Source organism: Hydra vulgaris, chromosome 06 (assembly GCF_038396675.1).
Source record: "Hydra vulgaris chromosome 06, alternate assembly HydraT2T_AEP".
Classification (NCBI taxonomy): Eukaryota; Metazoa; Cnidaria; class Hydrozoa; order Anthoathecata; family Hydridae; genus Hydra; species Hydra vulgaris.
In genome coordinates, this window is record NC_088925.1 from 10,442,501 (window position 1) to 10,459,668 (window position 17,168).

General features: G+C 25.0%; 1 protein-coding gene across 1 annotated transcript in view; it reads right to left on the reverse strand.

The window, feature by feature from the left end:
* LOC100197543 (protein numb homolog) overlaps positions 1-11,698 on the reverse strand; it is a 25,102-nt gene extending 13,404 nt beyond the window's left edge. Inside the window, exons 1-3 of the mRNA XM_065799185.1 lie at positions 11,237-11,698; positions 4,926-5,000; positions 4,517-4,597 (exon numbers count right to left, since the gene is read on the reverse strand). Coding sequence (XP_065655257.1) covers positions 4,517-4,597; positions 4,926-5,000; positions 11,237-11,389 — 309 coding nt within the window. The 5' untranslated portion in view covers positions 11,390-11,698. The remainder of the gene's footprint in view (positions 1-4,516; positions 4,598-4,925; positions 5,001-11,236) is intronic.
* Between the last annotated feature and the right edge of the window lie 5,470 nt (positions 11,699-17,168).

Here is a 17,168-nt window from a genome sequence, read left to right on the forward strand (position 1 = left end):
CGATTTTTCTGTAAGACTGGGATTAGGTGATGCTAAAGTGGCTTTATATACAACATTTTTTGATAGACATTTGTTATTTAACGGGCATTTCGGTTTCTTAATGCAGTTGCAATTTATATCATTAGCAGTGAGTTTGTGATGCAAAATTTGTTGGTTGTGTGAATTAATAATTGATCGAATATTTGGCATGCAGCTGTAACTAACTTTTTTTGTGTTTCTGTTGAAAATTGTGTGGAGCTTATGATGTAATGGAAAATGCAAGTCAATTAAGTTTAAGAAAAGGTGTCCATTTTTTGTTACCACATTTTTACTGAAAAGAGGATTAAACCATATAATATTTCTTTTTCGTTTATTAGTATTAGAAGGATTTAGATTTGAATGATATTGGAGATTGGTGTAAAATCTAGACTTTTCTAATGTGTCATTATAAATTTTTTCGCTTGAAGAATTGGAAGATAATCTATGTTCAATTGAGGTTGGTAATTGTTTTAAAATGCTTTGTGGATGGTTGGAACTAGCATGGATATAATTTAACGCACTATCAGGTTTATGGTAAGGTTGAAAAGTGCAGTTGTTAAGATTAAATGTAACATCAACGTAGTTAACAATTTTCATATTAGATTGAATGGAAATACAGAGATTGTATTGTTTAAATATTTTTAAAGCGTCCAAAAATGAAAAAAATTAAGAAGCATTGTAAAAATGAGTAAAATGCTTCTTAATTTTTTCCATTTTTGGACCGCTTTCGTTATTAAACACGGCTAGGCCATCCCCTTGATATAATCCGCTCCATCATCTCTATATATCCGCTCCATCAAATGCACCCATGGTAACATCAAACAAACTGCTCAATTTTTTAATCCATTTGGTCATTGGTAAATAATAAAGACTTACGCGCGTGGAGAATTAAAGATTTATGATCAGCATCAATGGAGCATCAAATGTATTGCTCTGCAAAGTTTATGGAGTTGATAAGTAGCTTTTCATTAATAGAAGGGTAAAAGTCAACGATGCCGAAAATAAAGAATTTATAAAAATGTTTGTCATTGATGAACCAATATATTACATTTTGCGCACTATTCCACTGATTTAATTGCAAAATATTTCTTAGGTTGGTGTTAATATCTGATAAAATATTCTTACTTATTCTATCAACTTCATTCTTAGCTGAGTTAATTAGACGAACATTAGGATTATTTAAAAAATTAGGTTTATGGCCTTTTAATGTAGTGAAACAATTGGAAGAACTATTTATATTGATTTTGTTACAAACGTCATGATTCTTCAGAATAGTTTTTCCTTTTTTATTAATGTAATCTTTTATTACAGGGTTGGTTTTTTTATAGCTAGATGTAGTAGCGTTCATTAACAACTTATTGTATTCGTCTTTTGATAATTTATATAAATTTATATATTCTTATCTGCATAATTGTTTTTTTGGACATATATATATATATATATATATATATATATATATATATATATATATATATATATATATATATATATATATATAAATGTCTTATGTAGAGGGATTACTAAAGACACTAAATTATATACAGACGATACCTAAATTATTTCAATCAATCATTCTCACACATATATATATATATATATATAATATATATATATATATATATATATATATATATATATATATATATATATATATATAGGGCTCGAAATAACTAACTTTTTTGTACTGGACAATTTTTCTGATAAATATAGTTTGCCAGACATGTCCGATAAAAATTAAAGAAGTGCAATCGAACGCATCTCCTGACCATGCATATTATTTTGTTTTTACAACTTGACCATGCAATTTGTTTTGACAACGCTAGGCATTTCAAAATGCGCTGAAAAGAAAACTTGTAAGATAAATTATCTAACAAAAAGAAAATCTGAGCTCAAAAAACTCAAATTTGAAAAAAAATATATATTTGTATTACGTTTGATCTCGTGCAATAGATTTTTTGTACTAAAGTTAATTTTTATATACAACTATATAAAAATGAAAAATAGAAGATTTATATTGAATAAATACATATGCTTCATATATCATTTTGAAGATAAAATTCTGCTAAAGAAACACTTAAATACCAAACATTGTTGTTTTTTTTGAAAAAAAAAGAAGATTTGTTTCTTGGGCAACCATCTTAATACCCCATTCATACTGGCGAGTAAACATGTTTTATTTATAAAGCGTATTAAATTGTTACTTTAAAAAGCTATATAAAACAATAAAAAAATACTGCAAAGTTGTTTTGCCAATATAAAAGATTTGTGCTAATATAAAACAACTTCACAACGTTATTTTATTGCATTTATATGCTTATAATAATGTTTATAAGCAGTTTTATACAGTAAATTGTATACAACTGCTTATAAACGTTATTTTGTAAGCAGTTTTATACAATTTACAACATTAAAAGAAAAAACTAAAGAATTATTTTTTTTATTTAAAAGGTTTATAAGTAGATGTTTAAATGTTTAATGTTTTGTTGTTTTTTCTCATTCAGTTTTTTCGTTCAAATTGTTTTACAATAAAATAAAGTGAGTTAAAAAAATTTGGTTTCATAAGACGAATAATATATCTATAAGTCTAAAAAAATTATGAACAGAATTAAAATAATTTATTTTTTAGATTTAAATTTTTTATAGTTTAGTTTTTATTTACACTCATTTAATGTTTGCGATTAAATGTTTCTACTTTGTAAACTGTTTTTAAAAATCAAAAATTAATGATACCTTTACAAAAAAAACTATTTAAAATATTTACAATTTAAATAAAACTTTCTTCCCCACTTGTGCCATGACCTAAATTTGTTATTGTTACTTCTAATACTGTTAACTATATATCGATATATTTTTGATTTCCAGGAATGATCCTTGCTATGCCACTGGGTATAACAAAACCTTGCTGCAGTTTCCATTCAAATAAACTTATAATTATTATAAACAAGTGTTAAAAATTTGCATAGTTTGCAAAAATTTTGCAAAAATTTGCAAAGTTTTTTGAAATTTTAAATTTAAGATTATTTAAATAAGAGAATTTAAGAAGACTCTAAAAAATATAGCCATTCTCAAGGTAGTTTTCAAAAAATTGCTGCTAGTTGGTTATTAGTTTAAACAATCAAGATATTTCCGTAAAGTATCTGGTCTGCAAGATAACTAATTAGATTTTACTGTGGACTAAAATCTTTTAAAATTTATTCAAAATGTAACATGCCAATCAAGATTTTGTATGTTAAATAACTTAATATAATACAATTGTGGTATATTATGGAATTCTAATTTAAGCTTAAATTTAAAAACAGACCTGTGAAACCTCAAGTTCTTGAGTGCTATTTTTAAATTAGGACTTTTAAGCTCGGTGCTGGAATTATTTTAACTATTATATAAGACTATTAAACAAAAGAATATTCTTCAAGGACTTAAAAGAAAAAGAGCATATACCAACGTATACCAACATTTAACTTTTTTGTTTGAGTAAAAAAAACATTCCTTATTAGGAAATTTATGTGTTTGAACACTTTGTAAAAGTTCTAGCTCTCTTTATCTATAATGTCCAAATAAAGGACACTTTTTAATTTTATTTAAAACAATTTAAAGCAAACTGAAAATAGAAACAACTACCTGTCTGTTGTCTCACAAAGTGAGCTGTCAACTACCTGACAGCTCACATTGTGCATCTTAATGAGGATTACATTAAAGTCAAAGAACACTATCACAAAAAGGACTAGCAACAACAGACTAAGTCCATAATAAAGAACAACATAAATTGGGAGCATCGATAGAGCCTAGAAATGCTTATGGCACTGTTGCATATCAACCTAATAAAGCAACTTTTCACAGCTCTTGACAAGTAGTCTGCGTATCTTAATTACCTACAATGCCTTTTTTTAAACCAAGTCATTAATAAACAATATTTTGTTTTAATGATATTTTTAATTACTTTTATTATTTAATTTATCCAAATATATTTAAGTAAACTATGGAGAACTTTTACGTAGTATATTGTTTGATCATGATTAATGGGTAACTTTATAAAACTTTTGTTTTATAAAGTTACCCTCCAACTTTTGCTCCAAAAAATAAGATAATATGCCATATTAAATATAATATGCCATGGATGCATGTAACTATATTCTGCAGTTACTAATACAATGTTATTTAGAAAATATTATTTTTAAAAGATGAACAAAATTGAATAAAGCATTTAAAAAATAGTTTTACTTAATAACCCTCAAAAAGGCTCATTAAAACAAATAACTTATATTTATAACACATGTATTCAGATAAAAAAAAAATAATGCAAAGAAAATGAATCAAGACAAAAAATGAAAAGATTATATAAAAATAGAGCAGTCTTATAACCATCATATTTTTGTTAGGTCTAATAAGCAAATATTTGCTTATTAGACCTAACAAAAATATGATGGTTATAAAAAAAATTTAAAAAGGTTTTAAAAAGTTACTGTAAAATTTAATATACTAAATAATATACAAAATAAACCTTAGTTTCATCATCAGTAACACGCAATGTATCTTCAGTTACCCAGAGTGTAACTCTTTGTTTTCTTTTTCCAGTAGAACTCTAAAAAATAAAAACAAAAAAAGTTAACATAAACATACACAAATTTAAAGTGAATAAAAAAAAAGACAAAATAAAAAATTTATATAGTTTTTATATTAAATAGTATGTTACAAATCATGTGACAAAAACTATAGGATTAGTAACTTACTAGAATTTAAAATTATGTTTGAGTAAATTAGGAACTAGAATCCATTAAGATATTTAATAAAATCTTAATTATAGCATAACTCAATTTTGTCAGAAAAATTACCATGAACAATTAAAATATTTTTTTTAAGAAATATTTCAAACAATATTTGAATTATTTTCAAATATGAGAAAAATTTACCATTTTCATTTGATGAGCTGCTTGTGAACAAACCTGTGTTCCTCGAGACTCTGATACCTCTAAACATCCTAAATACTATAATGAAAATAATTTTTTTTCTCATATCAACTGCATGTCAATGCAAAATCAAAACGAAAAAATTAAAATAGCAGTAGAAAAACTATAACTATTTACACACACCAAAAAGAAAAAGTAAAAATTTCTACCCTTAGGGTATATTACATACCTTTTAGGTTAAAAGGAAAATTATACCTTTTAGGTTAGAAAATATACCAAAAATGGTCATATGTGGTGCAATTTGCTACTTTAATGACATAGTGTTCTACCTTGATTAGGTATAATTTTCTATCTTTTCTAAGGGGGAGGATATGTGATATACTTGTAAAGGTGTGAAGGTTATGTGATATACCTTTACAGTTATATCTAGCTTTTTTATATATTGTGTACATACAAACTTACAGTAGAATAATTATAACTTTTTATAAATACAAACCAACAGTACAAAAACTTTAACTTTCTATACATATAAATCTTCTACAGTAGAAAAACTATAACATAATTATCTATAATCCAGTGTCACTTTTATCGAATATTATTTTTTTTAATTTAAAGCCATTTATGAAATTATTTATGTTTCAATCTAGACTGTTTTATGACTAATTTATAAAGATGAAATATTTTTCCAGAAACAACTTGCTAATTTTTCAATAATTTCAAAGTTAAATATTAAAAAAAAATTTATATAGAAAAAAAAAAAAACACTACCGGTGCTTTCAAGCCCTTAAATTACTTATACAAACTTTTTAATATAAATTCATTCTTACTTGCAAGAAATTGTAATTTAGGTAGAGAGCTACTATGCAAGGAAGAAAAATAGTTAAAGACCAAGATAGTGGTTAACAGAAGACTGTAAAATATATGAATCAGGAAAACACGATAATGGTGAGAATTCCAAAGTGTTTACCTAGATTAAAAAAAAGTAACAAGATGATTCAAGTCTTTTTTTAACACATAGAAACAATCACTGCAAATGCATGTGACTTAATAAAATGACAAAAGTAGGTTAATCTTGAATAATATCTTTTCTGTGATTGCATGAAGCTTGCAATGATTGAACAAAATTTCAATGAACTTGAACAAAAGCAAAATTTTTTGACTAATCATTATCACAAAACATCAAATCCATTGCAAACTCAGAATTGCTAACACTGTTTCTATTGTGCTCATCGTTCTTTTACTTCTAATTAAAAAAGATTTAATTGATATATCCTTCTATGGAATATTGTTTTTACCTGAAATCTGCATGATTAAATATTAAGGATTATACTGAAGGAAAAAAATATATTGGCACTTGCCTAATTTATGAGTTCATATACAATTTTATCATAAAGATAAATTTAGAGAGTTCTAATACTAAACAATAAATTATTATTAATCTAATCATTTTGTTGATATTAAATCAATTAAAAAATTTATTTACCTGTGGATTATGTTTTTAAAGAAAAGAGACATAAGATGGACCATTCCTATTAGACATTCCTTTTATACTTTAAATAATATGTTTAGAATCCTTTTAAAACTAAACTAAATCTACTCACAAACTAAATAAATTAAAAATTAACTAAAAATTAATGAAATATAAATTCAAATTAAAAATAAATATTTATTTTAATATTATCTTATTATTGTGTGTGCAAATATTATTATAGTGTTTATATTAAATAAAATTAAAAAAAAAAAACATTTGAGCTAACTTATTTTGATTGAAATTAAATAATATTTATTATTTAATTTTAATAAAAAAATTTAGCTCAAATGTATTTTTTTTAAAACATTTTATTTAATATGAACACTACATGTGTTGGGAGTTGGTAGTCTAATTAATGTGCATTTATTGAATGTATATAATTAATGATAATTTGATAATTTATTTCGAGCAGGTTTAATTCATAAACATTAAGTAAATCAAAAATCTTGAAAAATTTCTAGATTTATCAGAATTCTAAAAATTTTTAGTTTTTTTTAAAATACCCTTTGTTAATTTTTTCAGTTAAATTTATTTTTAATCTTCAAATTTAAATAATTTTAAATATGGAAATTCGGAAAAAAATAGGAGGCTAAAGGCTGCCGGCTCCCTGTCACTGCAATCACTGATATTTAAAGGTTATTAAATTATGACTTTTATGATGAAATATAAACCTTAATCAAGATTTTAATTAAAAAAAATTGGTTTGTATTATTTAATTGTATAAAAATACATATTCATTTCGTAAACATTTTTGTCTATTTTATATATTAACGAAACTAAAAATATTACATTTTTTAAAAGCAAATGTGAAACTTTGGCAATTTAAATTGGACGACAGGAATAGTGTTGAACAATGAACTTCAGAATAGTGTTGAAAAAAAAAGGAATAGTGTAGAAAATAGTTATTTTCAGCAACTGCTTACTTGTTTTACTTATCTTTATAGCATACGATTTTTACAGAAAAAAAAAAAGAAAAAAGAATAATAAAAGAAAAAATTGCTATCAAACCCCAAACCCTCAGTTGATATAGTGGCACTCCTTTGCGACAGCAGGCTTTTTCAACAATTAAATTAACGATAATCAAAATTTTGTGACACTATTCCGCCATACTTTCAAATCAATATTTGATTCAAATAATCAAAGCTTAATTATTTATAGGGGATGTTTATTGTCTTAATTTCAATGTAACAAAGACATTTTTTTAAGTGATATAGTTTGCAATTTCCACACTTATACCACTTTTTAAAATTTGTTTGATATGTTTGTGTGTTAATACAAACATATCAAACAAATTTTGGCAATTTAGCCATATCAAAATTCAAAATTTCATAGACGATGTCTTATTCAACAATTTCATTTTTATAAACTTTACATGTTTTTTGTCACTTTTTTTAAAGGTTTAAATTGATATGGAGTTACCATTATTTTTGGTTATCAAAATACAAATGCAAAATATTTTATCTGTATGAAAATTAACAAAAATTAACAATTTGAACTAAATCAATACAACTATCAATATTTTATAAAAAAGCATTTCAACAATTCATCAAAAATACTATTGCTTAAATAAAAATATCATTTTGATAGGAACAAATATATATAATAGATATTATAAAAATAGATAAAATTACGAAAAAAGAAATTCTTATTGTTTAAATAAAACTAATAAGCATTTAATTTTAATCTTATTGGGTGATAAAAATAATTCAATATCTTTAAAAATATATATTCTACCATGATGTCATACATAGAAATTCTTATGAATTTAACAGACTAAAAATAAACTATTAAGTCTGCAGGTTGCGGTGTATGTTATAATGACTCAGAGATACAGAGTAAAATGGAGAAAATAAAAATCAACAGAAACGACAAGTTTAGTTCTTATTGATATACATTATTTTTAATAAAAAAAAATTTAGCTCAAATGTTTTTTTCTTTTAATTTTTTTAAATATGAAAATAACATGTGTTGGTATAGGTAATTGGTAGTCTACCACACGTTTATAATTATTGTATGTAAAATATGGTCTCATAATGTAAATAATGTATATTTTTTACATTATGAGACCAAATTGCTGGTTGAGATAATTATATGCTATAATTTCAACCATATGCTATAATTTTAGCTGTTATGTTTAATAAGCAACCAAATTTCATATTAAAAAAAAAGTTTAACCGTTACACATTTGTAGGTTAGGACATGTTTCCATAAAACCATTTTTTTAAATTCAAAGATGGCATTATGGAAGAGTTGAAGCAATACTTACAATGTATGCTCTAAAACTCATGCAGTCATATCAAACAAAAGTAATTATTTTCATGAATAATAAGGTTTTGTGATACAAAAAACACTTAAGCATTTAATTTAAAAAATTCTATTTCAAGGGATAACAGCTTTAATTAGTTCATCTAGATTAATTAATCTACTTAAAAATACAATATTTAAATAATTGCTTCAAACAAACAACTGCTCCACTTTTTAATAAACATTAATACATTGCATAATATGTACAAGTATTGTAAATTCGACATCTTTCAAATGTTTTAAATGTTAAAAGGCTTTTAGAAAGTAAAATTGTAACACAGTAAAGGTAAACACGCTAAAGAGAAACTTTAGCTTTGGAGTTTTTTATGGAGATTTTACATTCATACCCAAGGCTCAAATTAAGTGATTGCGAATTGCAATATCTGGAAATATTTCTGATCATTAAATTCTTGGTTTATTAAGAACCACGAACACTGTTTTAATGAAGCAGTTAATTTATCATATTGCAAAAATTAATAAAAATAAATAAAACAATAAATTTACTACTGCAAAAATAATAACAGTCAAAACTTAAATATTTTTAATTATCATTTTTTTAAACACCAGGTAATTTAAGGATTATAAATAAAAAATAAAGTTGTAAGACAAAAAATATTATAACTAAAGATCCGAAAAATTTTAAGATAAAAAAACTATGCTAAAGCGATTTGCCCATTGTATGAAACATTAATATTGATTTTTGTTTAGGGGGAAAGTTTAATGAATTACTTATTTAAAAGTTTTAATATTTTAAATTAGAAATTAATTAATTGATAATAAAAATAATATTAAAAAAGATATTGTAAATAAGTTATTGGAGTTTTTTTGCATTGTTTTAAAATAAACATAAAAAGTTTAAATTAATTTGTATATAGTTTTAAACTCGTGTCTTTTAGTTTTGTATACATATCTGCAAAAGAGTTACAAGCATTTAATTTATATGATATTATTGAATAAGATTTAAATAAGACATAAAAGTATTTTATATATTATTAAACGATTTCTTTTATTTAAAATATTTGATCACTGTTAAGTTTCTTTAGACTGTTGTGATTAACGGTTGTTTATTAATAATTATATCGTACTTTGTTTTTCTAGTTTTATCAGATGATTTATTAAAGCAATTAAAATATTAAAATTTTTATAATAATTTTCAACAATAATAAAAATAATAGTAATAATATGGTTCAACATTAAGATTTTATACCATAATTCAAGATCAACATAAATATTTTTTATTGAACAACAGCTATTGAGTATAATGATCAAAACAGTTTTATGGTTTTTAAAAAGCTAAAACTTAAAGACCAGAAGCATTTACAGATATTACAATTCATGATCACTTAACTGGACCCCTGACCCTACTCTTTTATCTTGGATCTTGGAATAACTATGGACTCCCACCTAAACTACAAAAAACAAATATTGCTCCTCAGTTTGGTTGCCAAACCAAACTATGTTAACAAAGTCTATTGAAAAAATTCAAAAACAATTCACAAAAAAGAAGAAGCTAATCTTAGTTGTTTGAGCTATTACAGCTGTTTATAGGTGTTTTGGTTTAGATTCTCTTGAGCTCAGATGAATAAAACATGATTTAGTTATATATTTCAAAATTATGCATGTTTGTATAAATAAAAGTTCATTTTTTGGAGCTAACAATAATAAATATACCCGCGGTCATACTTATAAGATTTGCAAGGAACAATATCATCTCAATATTTGCAAATATTGCTTTTCTCAACAAGTTGTTAATATCTTGAAAAATAGGACATCAGAAGCTGTAAATGCAGGAAATATATGTATGTTTAAAAATAAAATAAAATTCTCCAATTTCGAAAAACACTGCTTCTATAAAGTAAATGAATGAATAATAACTTGAACGTGTATTTTATTAATTACATTTGTTTATTATGTACATTATTTTATATGTATTTAGGGGTATACACTCAGAGTCCATTCTTTGGACCTGTCCTTTAGAACATGTAATTTTTCTTGTTCTAATAAATTTTATCTATCTTCATTCAATCCCAAATATAACTTTATAGGAAAACACTTTATACAAAAAAAAATTAAAAGTTTTTTTATAATTTGATATATAAGTAAGTCCACAAACCCACTTTTCTTGCAATTATGACACTATCATTATAGTTAAAAATTACGTTATTCCAGTCATATATATACATATTGTATATTATAATATATAGTGAGTAACAAACTAAACAGAAGGAATATAACATTCTCTAAAAACGTATTAAAACTCATACTATAAAACCAATATTTATTGGAAAGTTTTTTTTTTTTTGATTTCTCTATTTTTACAAGCATAAAATCAATATCTGCATTTGTTACATTATTTTTACAAGTTCTAAGAAAACCCAAGAATGGATTTGGCAAAAGCTTATGATAAGGTGTAAAGTAATAAAGTAACTTAAAAAAAAAAGTAAAAGTAAAATTTAAATACTTAAATTCCTAAAAATACCTTAACAGCAAAACTGCAACCACCTTGCTGCTTAATTGTAACAGAATCGTGTTCCCATGATTGCTGAGATCCTGATTTAGAATCACCTTTCTTATTCTTTCGTTTTCGAAAACTTAAAGTACGTCTAATAGCACGAAAAGAACTTCTCAGCATCCTTCAAATGGAAGTTTCACTGATTTTGTTATGAACTGGGTAATTAAATCTAAAAAAGGTTTTCGATCACACTCGTATAAAATCTACACCAAGCGTCCATTTTTATTACCAACCTGCGATCCCTAATATTTTACGGTAGCTGTTTGGTAATTTTTAATAAAGAACCAATCAGGATTAAAAAAATCTGTTATTCTGCTACTTCAAATCTACGCAAAGTAAATAAAGTTTGAAATCATAAGGATTTATAAAACATCTTTTTCAAATAAAATTTTTTGTTTTTATTTATTTTGCGTAAACCTATTTGTAATTAAAATAAATGTACTATTGTAGATTGTATTGTAATAATTAAGTGACGAAAAACTACATATTCATTTTTATGTTATTGTTATCTTGAATATCGTAAACAAACGCCAATGTTTTCATTCGAAAAGTCGGAAAAGGTCATTCTTTTTGACTTGACCTAAAAGCCTTTCTTTATTTTTTTTGAAAATAAAGTTTTGATAATATTTATACATTTTATAGGTTTGTAATCACAATACATATCAAATCGCAGGAAAAATCGTAGCTTTTTTAAAGAGGTTTTTTTTTTGCAAATTTGTCTTGTATTTTCAAAAATTTGTCTTACTTTGAGACGTTGAAACGAAATTTGTCATACTTTATTGAGAAAACTTTAACTAATGTTGCATAAAAATGAAAAGTAATGAAAAGAAAGTAAAAATGATATTGATTTGGATATTGATTATTTATTTTGGTATTGATTAAAAATGTAATTTATCCTATCCTGTTTATGCGGGTTAAACAAAGAAAGAAATAGCGATAATTCAGTTACTTTGAAAAATATTTTTATTTCAGGATGTGAATATTTATACCCTTAGTGGGTTTGTAATCATTAGAATATACATAGCGGATTGCAGTTAACTTAAAGTTTTGATGAATACCAGTTGATAGAAAAATAAGATGAAACTACCATGGAGTACTTACTGAGACCCTTTATTTTGTTTTGTAATTTTTTATTCAAATGTAATTTGCTCAAGTTTTATAGCGATAGATAAAGTTACAGTAAAAAGCATAAAATAGTTAATGTCGTTGCGTTAAAATAATTTTAAATATATTATTTCCTTTTGTTATTTTAATTAAACCCAAGTTCATTAACCTTGTCTCAAAACTTTGACTCATATTTACTAATCCCAGACATGAAGCAAACTCCAAATAATTATATTTTTATACGTACAGTATCGGACAAAACATGGTGGACAAACTTAAATTTAGAACAAAAGTTGATCAATAAATAAAAAAAACTAGTAAAACAATTGAACATATTATTTTTTTAAATAGTTTATTATGCTCTCAACAAAATTTAAAATGTTTGAGTTATACTAAGAATCACAAAAAAAAATTTATAACACATTTTTCTCAACAAACTACATTTTTCCTTGGACAAAACAAGGTGGACAAATCAAAACGACGCTTTTTTTATAAGATTTCATTGTCTTTATTCAATTTACCATATTCTTTTGTTTTCACTTTTATCATAACATTACTCTAAAATAATAAAATAGATTTTGGAACATCTGACCAATTATTTTTTTAATTTAACTAAAAATAGATTTAACTCGTGATATATGGCGTATATTGCAACTTAAAATGGCTTACGACAAATTAGGAAGTGTTTTACCTGAAAATATTATTAAAGATTTGAAAAGCGGAAAACGTCAAGCTGAAATTTGTAGAAAATATAATATACCTTAATCGACTGTAAACAAAACTGTCAAATCATTTGGATCTTGCTATAAAACAAACCATCGGAGCGGACGAAGCTATAAAACAAACCATCGGGGCGGACGTCTAAGAAAAACATCACAAAGACTAGATCGAATAATTGTTAAAAAGCTTTAAAAAGATCCATTTTTGTCATCTACAAAATTAACCGAAAAACTTGAACTACAAATCTCTAATTGCACTGTGCGACGAAGAGTTAACGAAGCAAAGTTGTTTTCTCGAATGCCTGACAAGAAACCACTAACTTCTTTTATAAATAGAAAGCTAAGACTTGCGTTTGCCAAAGCACACCAAAATTGGACTGCAGACCAGTGGAAAAACAAACTTTTTAGTGATGAATCAAAATATAACCTTTTTGGAAGCGACGGTCAGAAGCGAGTCAGGAGACCAAAGAACATCAGATTCAATACTAAATATACCTAGCAGAGTGTTAAGCATGGAACGTCAGCTATGGTTTGTGGATGTTTCTCAGCACTAGGAACTGGTTCTATTCACAAAATTAATGGTATTGTGGACCGTTTTGTTTACAAAGATATAATGGAAGATAATGTTACCACATGCTGAATAGGAGATGCCTCTAAAATGGATTTTTTTTAACATTGTAAAACAATGGTTCAAAGACAAGAATATCACCATAATGAAGTGACCTGCACAAAGCCCAGACTGAATCTCATAAAAAATATCTAGGAAATAATTGGCAAAAAGATTGAGTGTACAAATGTGAAGACCAGTGAGGAATTATTTGAACAAGTCGAGAAGGCCTGGCGAGAGATTGATATGAGAATTGTTGACTCATTAATTGAGTCTATGCCTCAAAGAATGAAAGCAGTAATTAAAAGTCGAGGAGGTCTAACCAAGTATTAAGTTAATTTTTTGAAGTTTTTCGAAAAATAATAAGTTAAGTTTTAAAATTATTTGAATTTTCAGTCGATTTTTTGAATGTCCACCTTGTTTTGTCCAAAGAAAAATGTAGTTTGTTAGGGAAAATGTGTTATAAAACTTTTTAGTGATTTTTAGTATGATTCAAAAGTTTTTAATTTTGCTAACAACATAATAAACTATATAAAAAATAATATGTTCAATTGTTTTACTAGTTTTTTTTAGTTTATGATCAACTTTTGTTCTAAATTTGAGTTTGTCCACCATGTTTTGTCCGATACTGTATATAAAAAAAGTAACCAATCATAACAATTAAAACAACATCCCACCATAAAAATTAAAAATATAACCATTCAATAAAAAATAATATTTATTATTGTGACGATTTTGTTTCACTTTAAAGGGTTCTGGAGGCAAGGCCTGTGTCATTATGACACTGTCATGAAATAAATTAACTCCCATAATAAATTAACTCCCGTAGCGTAAACCGGGGAGTTAATCTATATCGAAATAGATTAACTCCCCTTGAAATAAATTAACCCATGTCGGCGAAACAAATTAGCACCCCTTAACATTTTAACTCCCTTGAAAACAACAACTTAAACGAATTACAAAAAAAGTATTTCAACTTGATGTTTTCCAAATGTGTTTGTTTTTAAATCTGTTAACTAGTCATTGATATGGATGTAATAACAGTAGTACTATTTATATCTTATTAGGAGAATAGGATTTTTCAAATTGGGAATTTTAATAAAATCCTTTCTACAACATACAATTACAATGAGAAAGGATTGTCTGAGTTTCAGAGAATTATTTCCAATTCTAACAGCAAAAAGTGTATTATTAAAGATTAAAGAAAAGATATGCGCAATGTGAGTTTATTATGATGCAAAGCAGTGAAACATATACAATAAAGGTGATGTCCATCCAATGATGTCCACTATTTGTAAAGAACAGAAAAGAATAACAATCGGATAGGTGTGCGGTGCAACTCTAAAAACAAAAAAAGAAGTGGTAACGAAAAAACTACTTAGTATTTTTAAGTTTTTAGTAATAAATTTTAACATTTCTCATTATCCGCATCAAAAGTTTTCATTCAAAAAGTAAGATATCAATATATATATATATATATATATATATATATATATATATATATATATATATATATATATATATATATATATATATATATATATATATATATATATATATATATATATATATATATATATATATATATATATATATATATATTATAATATATATTTAACTATTAATAATAATTTATTACAATGGATAAGAAAAATAATAGTGATTTTAAGAAAAATAACGACTCTAATATCGAAACAGATGAATTAGTTATATCAATAAATATGGTTCGTAAAATTTTTAAAGAAATGTTTATAAAACAACAAAATGACATTTTAAAAATTATATCTGGAAACCTAAAGTTACAAATGACAGAATTGACATTATTAAAAGAAGCAAATAATTCAAAAGAAAACTGCGATTTGTTAGAAAAGGAAAATGGAAAGTTAAAAGCCGAATTTAAAATATTATGTGAACGAATGAAAATCTTGGAAAATATAAATAAAGACATGGAAGAAAGTTTAACGGTCACACAAGACATTCAAGAAAAAAAAGTAACTGAGCTGGAAAAAAAAATTAATAATAAAAATAGCCTTAGTGGAGGTGAAAATATAAAGTTAAGGCAATTGGAGGACAGGTTTAGGAGAAACAATCTGCGAATTGATGGAATTACCGAAAACGAAAATGAAAATTGGGACGACACTGAAAAAAAAGTAATAAGTTTATTTGAAAACAATCTTTCTCTAAGCAATATAAATATAGAAAGAGCTCATAGAACTGGTAAAAAGGATGGTAACAAATCAAGGACAAGAGTCGTTAAATTACTTCATTATAAGGACAAAGTTAAAGTGTTGCATACTGCTAATAAGCTTAAAGGTTCCGGAACGTACATCAATGAAGATTTCTCTTTCGAAATAAATGAAATAAGAAAAAAATTAGTGGACGAAATTAAGTTACACCGAAAGAATGGTAAGTATTCAATTATTATTTATGACAAACTTATAGTTAAAGAATTTAAAAATAAGCAACCTAGCTATTAAAAACTATATTCTATATTTTAACATTACTCTTATTTAAAATGGCTGACGATCCTCCTTTAAAAAGCTTTGAACTTAATTCATTACTAACTAAAAAATCAATACTTTTAAAAAAACTTTCTGATCCGGATATTAATTTTTTTAACAACGATTTAATAAAAAATATTAACCCATTATATTATAACGTAAATTCAAAAAATATAATTGAAGGAATGGAGAACGACTCGTTCTCTATTCTTCATGTTAATATTAGAAGTCTACAAAAAAATTTTGATTCATTAAAACAATTTTTGTATAAAGTTAATATGAATTTTCAAATTATTTGTCTCAGCGAGACATGGTGTGATGATAAAAATATCGAGAACAATTATAATTTCCATTTACCAAATTATAAAGTGATTCACCAAATTAGGACCTTGGGCAAGGTAGGCGGGGGTTTGTGTATTTTTATCAAAAAGTTATTATTGTACAAAGTTAAGTCAGATTTAAGTTCAACCACTAATGATTATGAGTCATTGTGCATTGAACTCGTTAATAAAACCTCCAAAAATATAATAATCCTTGCTTTATACAAACCATCTTCAGGTTCTATTAAAGTGTTTGAAGGCCACATTAAAAACGTCATTAAAGATAATTATATTTAAAAAAAAACTGTTTACATAGTTGGTGACCTGAACCTCAATATTTTGGATTATGACTCAAATAAAAACATTAAACAATTTTTTAACGTCATTTTTGAAAATAGCTACATTCCTGTCATCAACAAACCTACTCGCATAACCAACAAAAGTGAAACTTCGAAAGATCAAATTATCACCAATGACTTCATAAATATAAAGATAAAAACAGGAATATTTAAAACAGATATTTCTGATCATTTTCCCATATTCATCGTTGTTCAAAAATATAATAGAAGTGATTGCCAAAAATATAAAAAAATAAAAACAAGAATAATAAACGACTCTTCAGTTAACCATTTTCATGACCTTTTATCA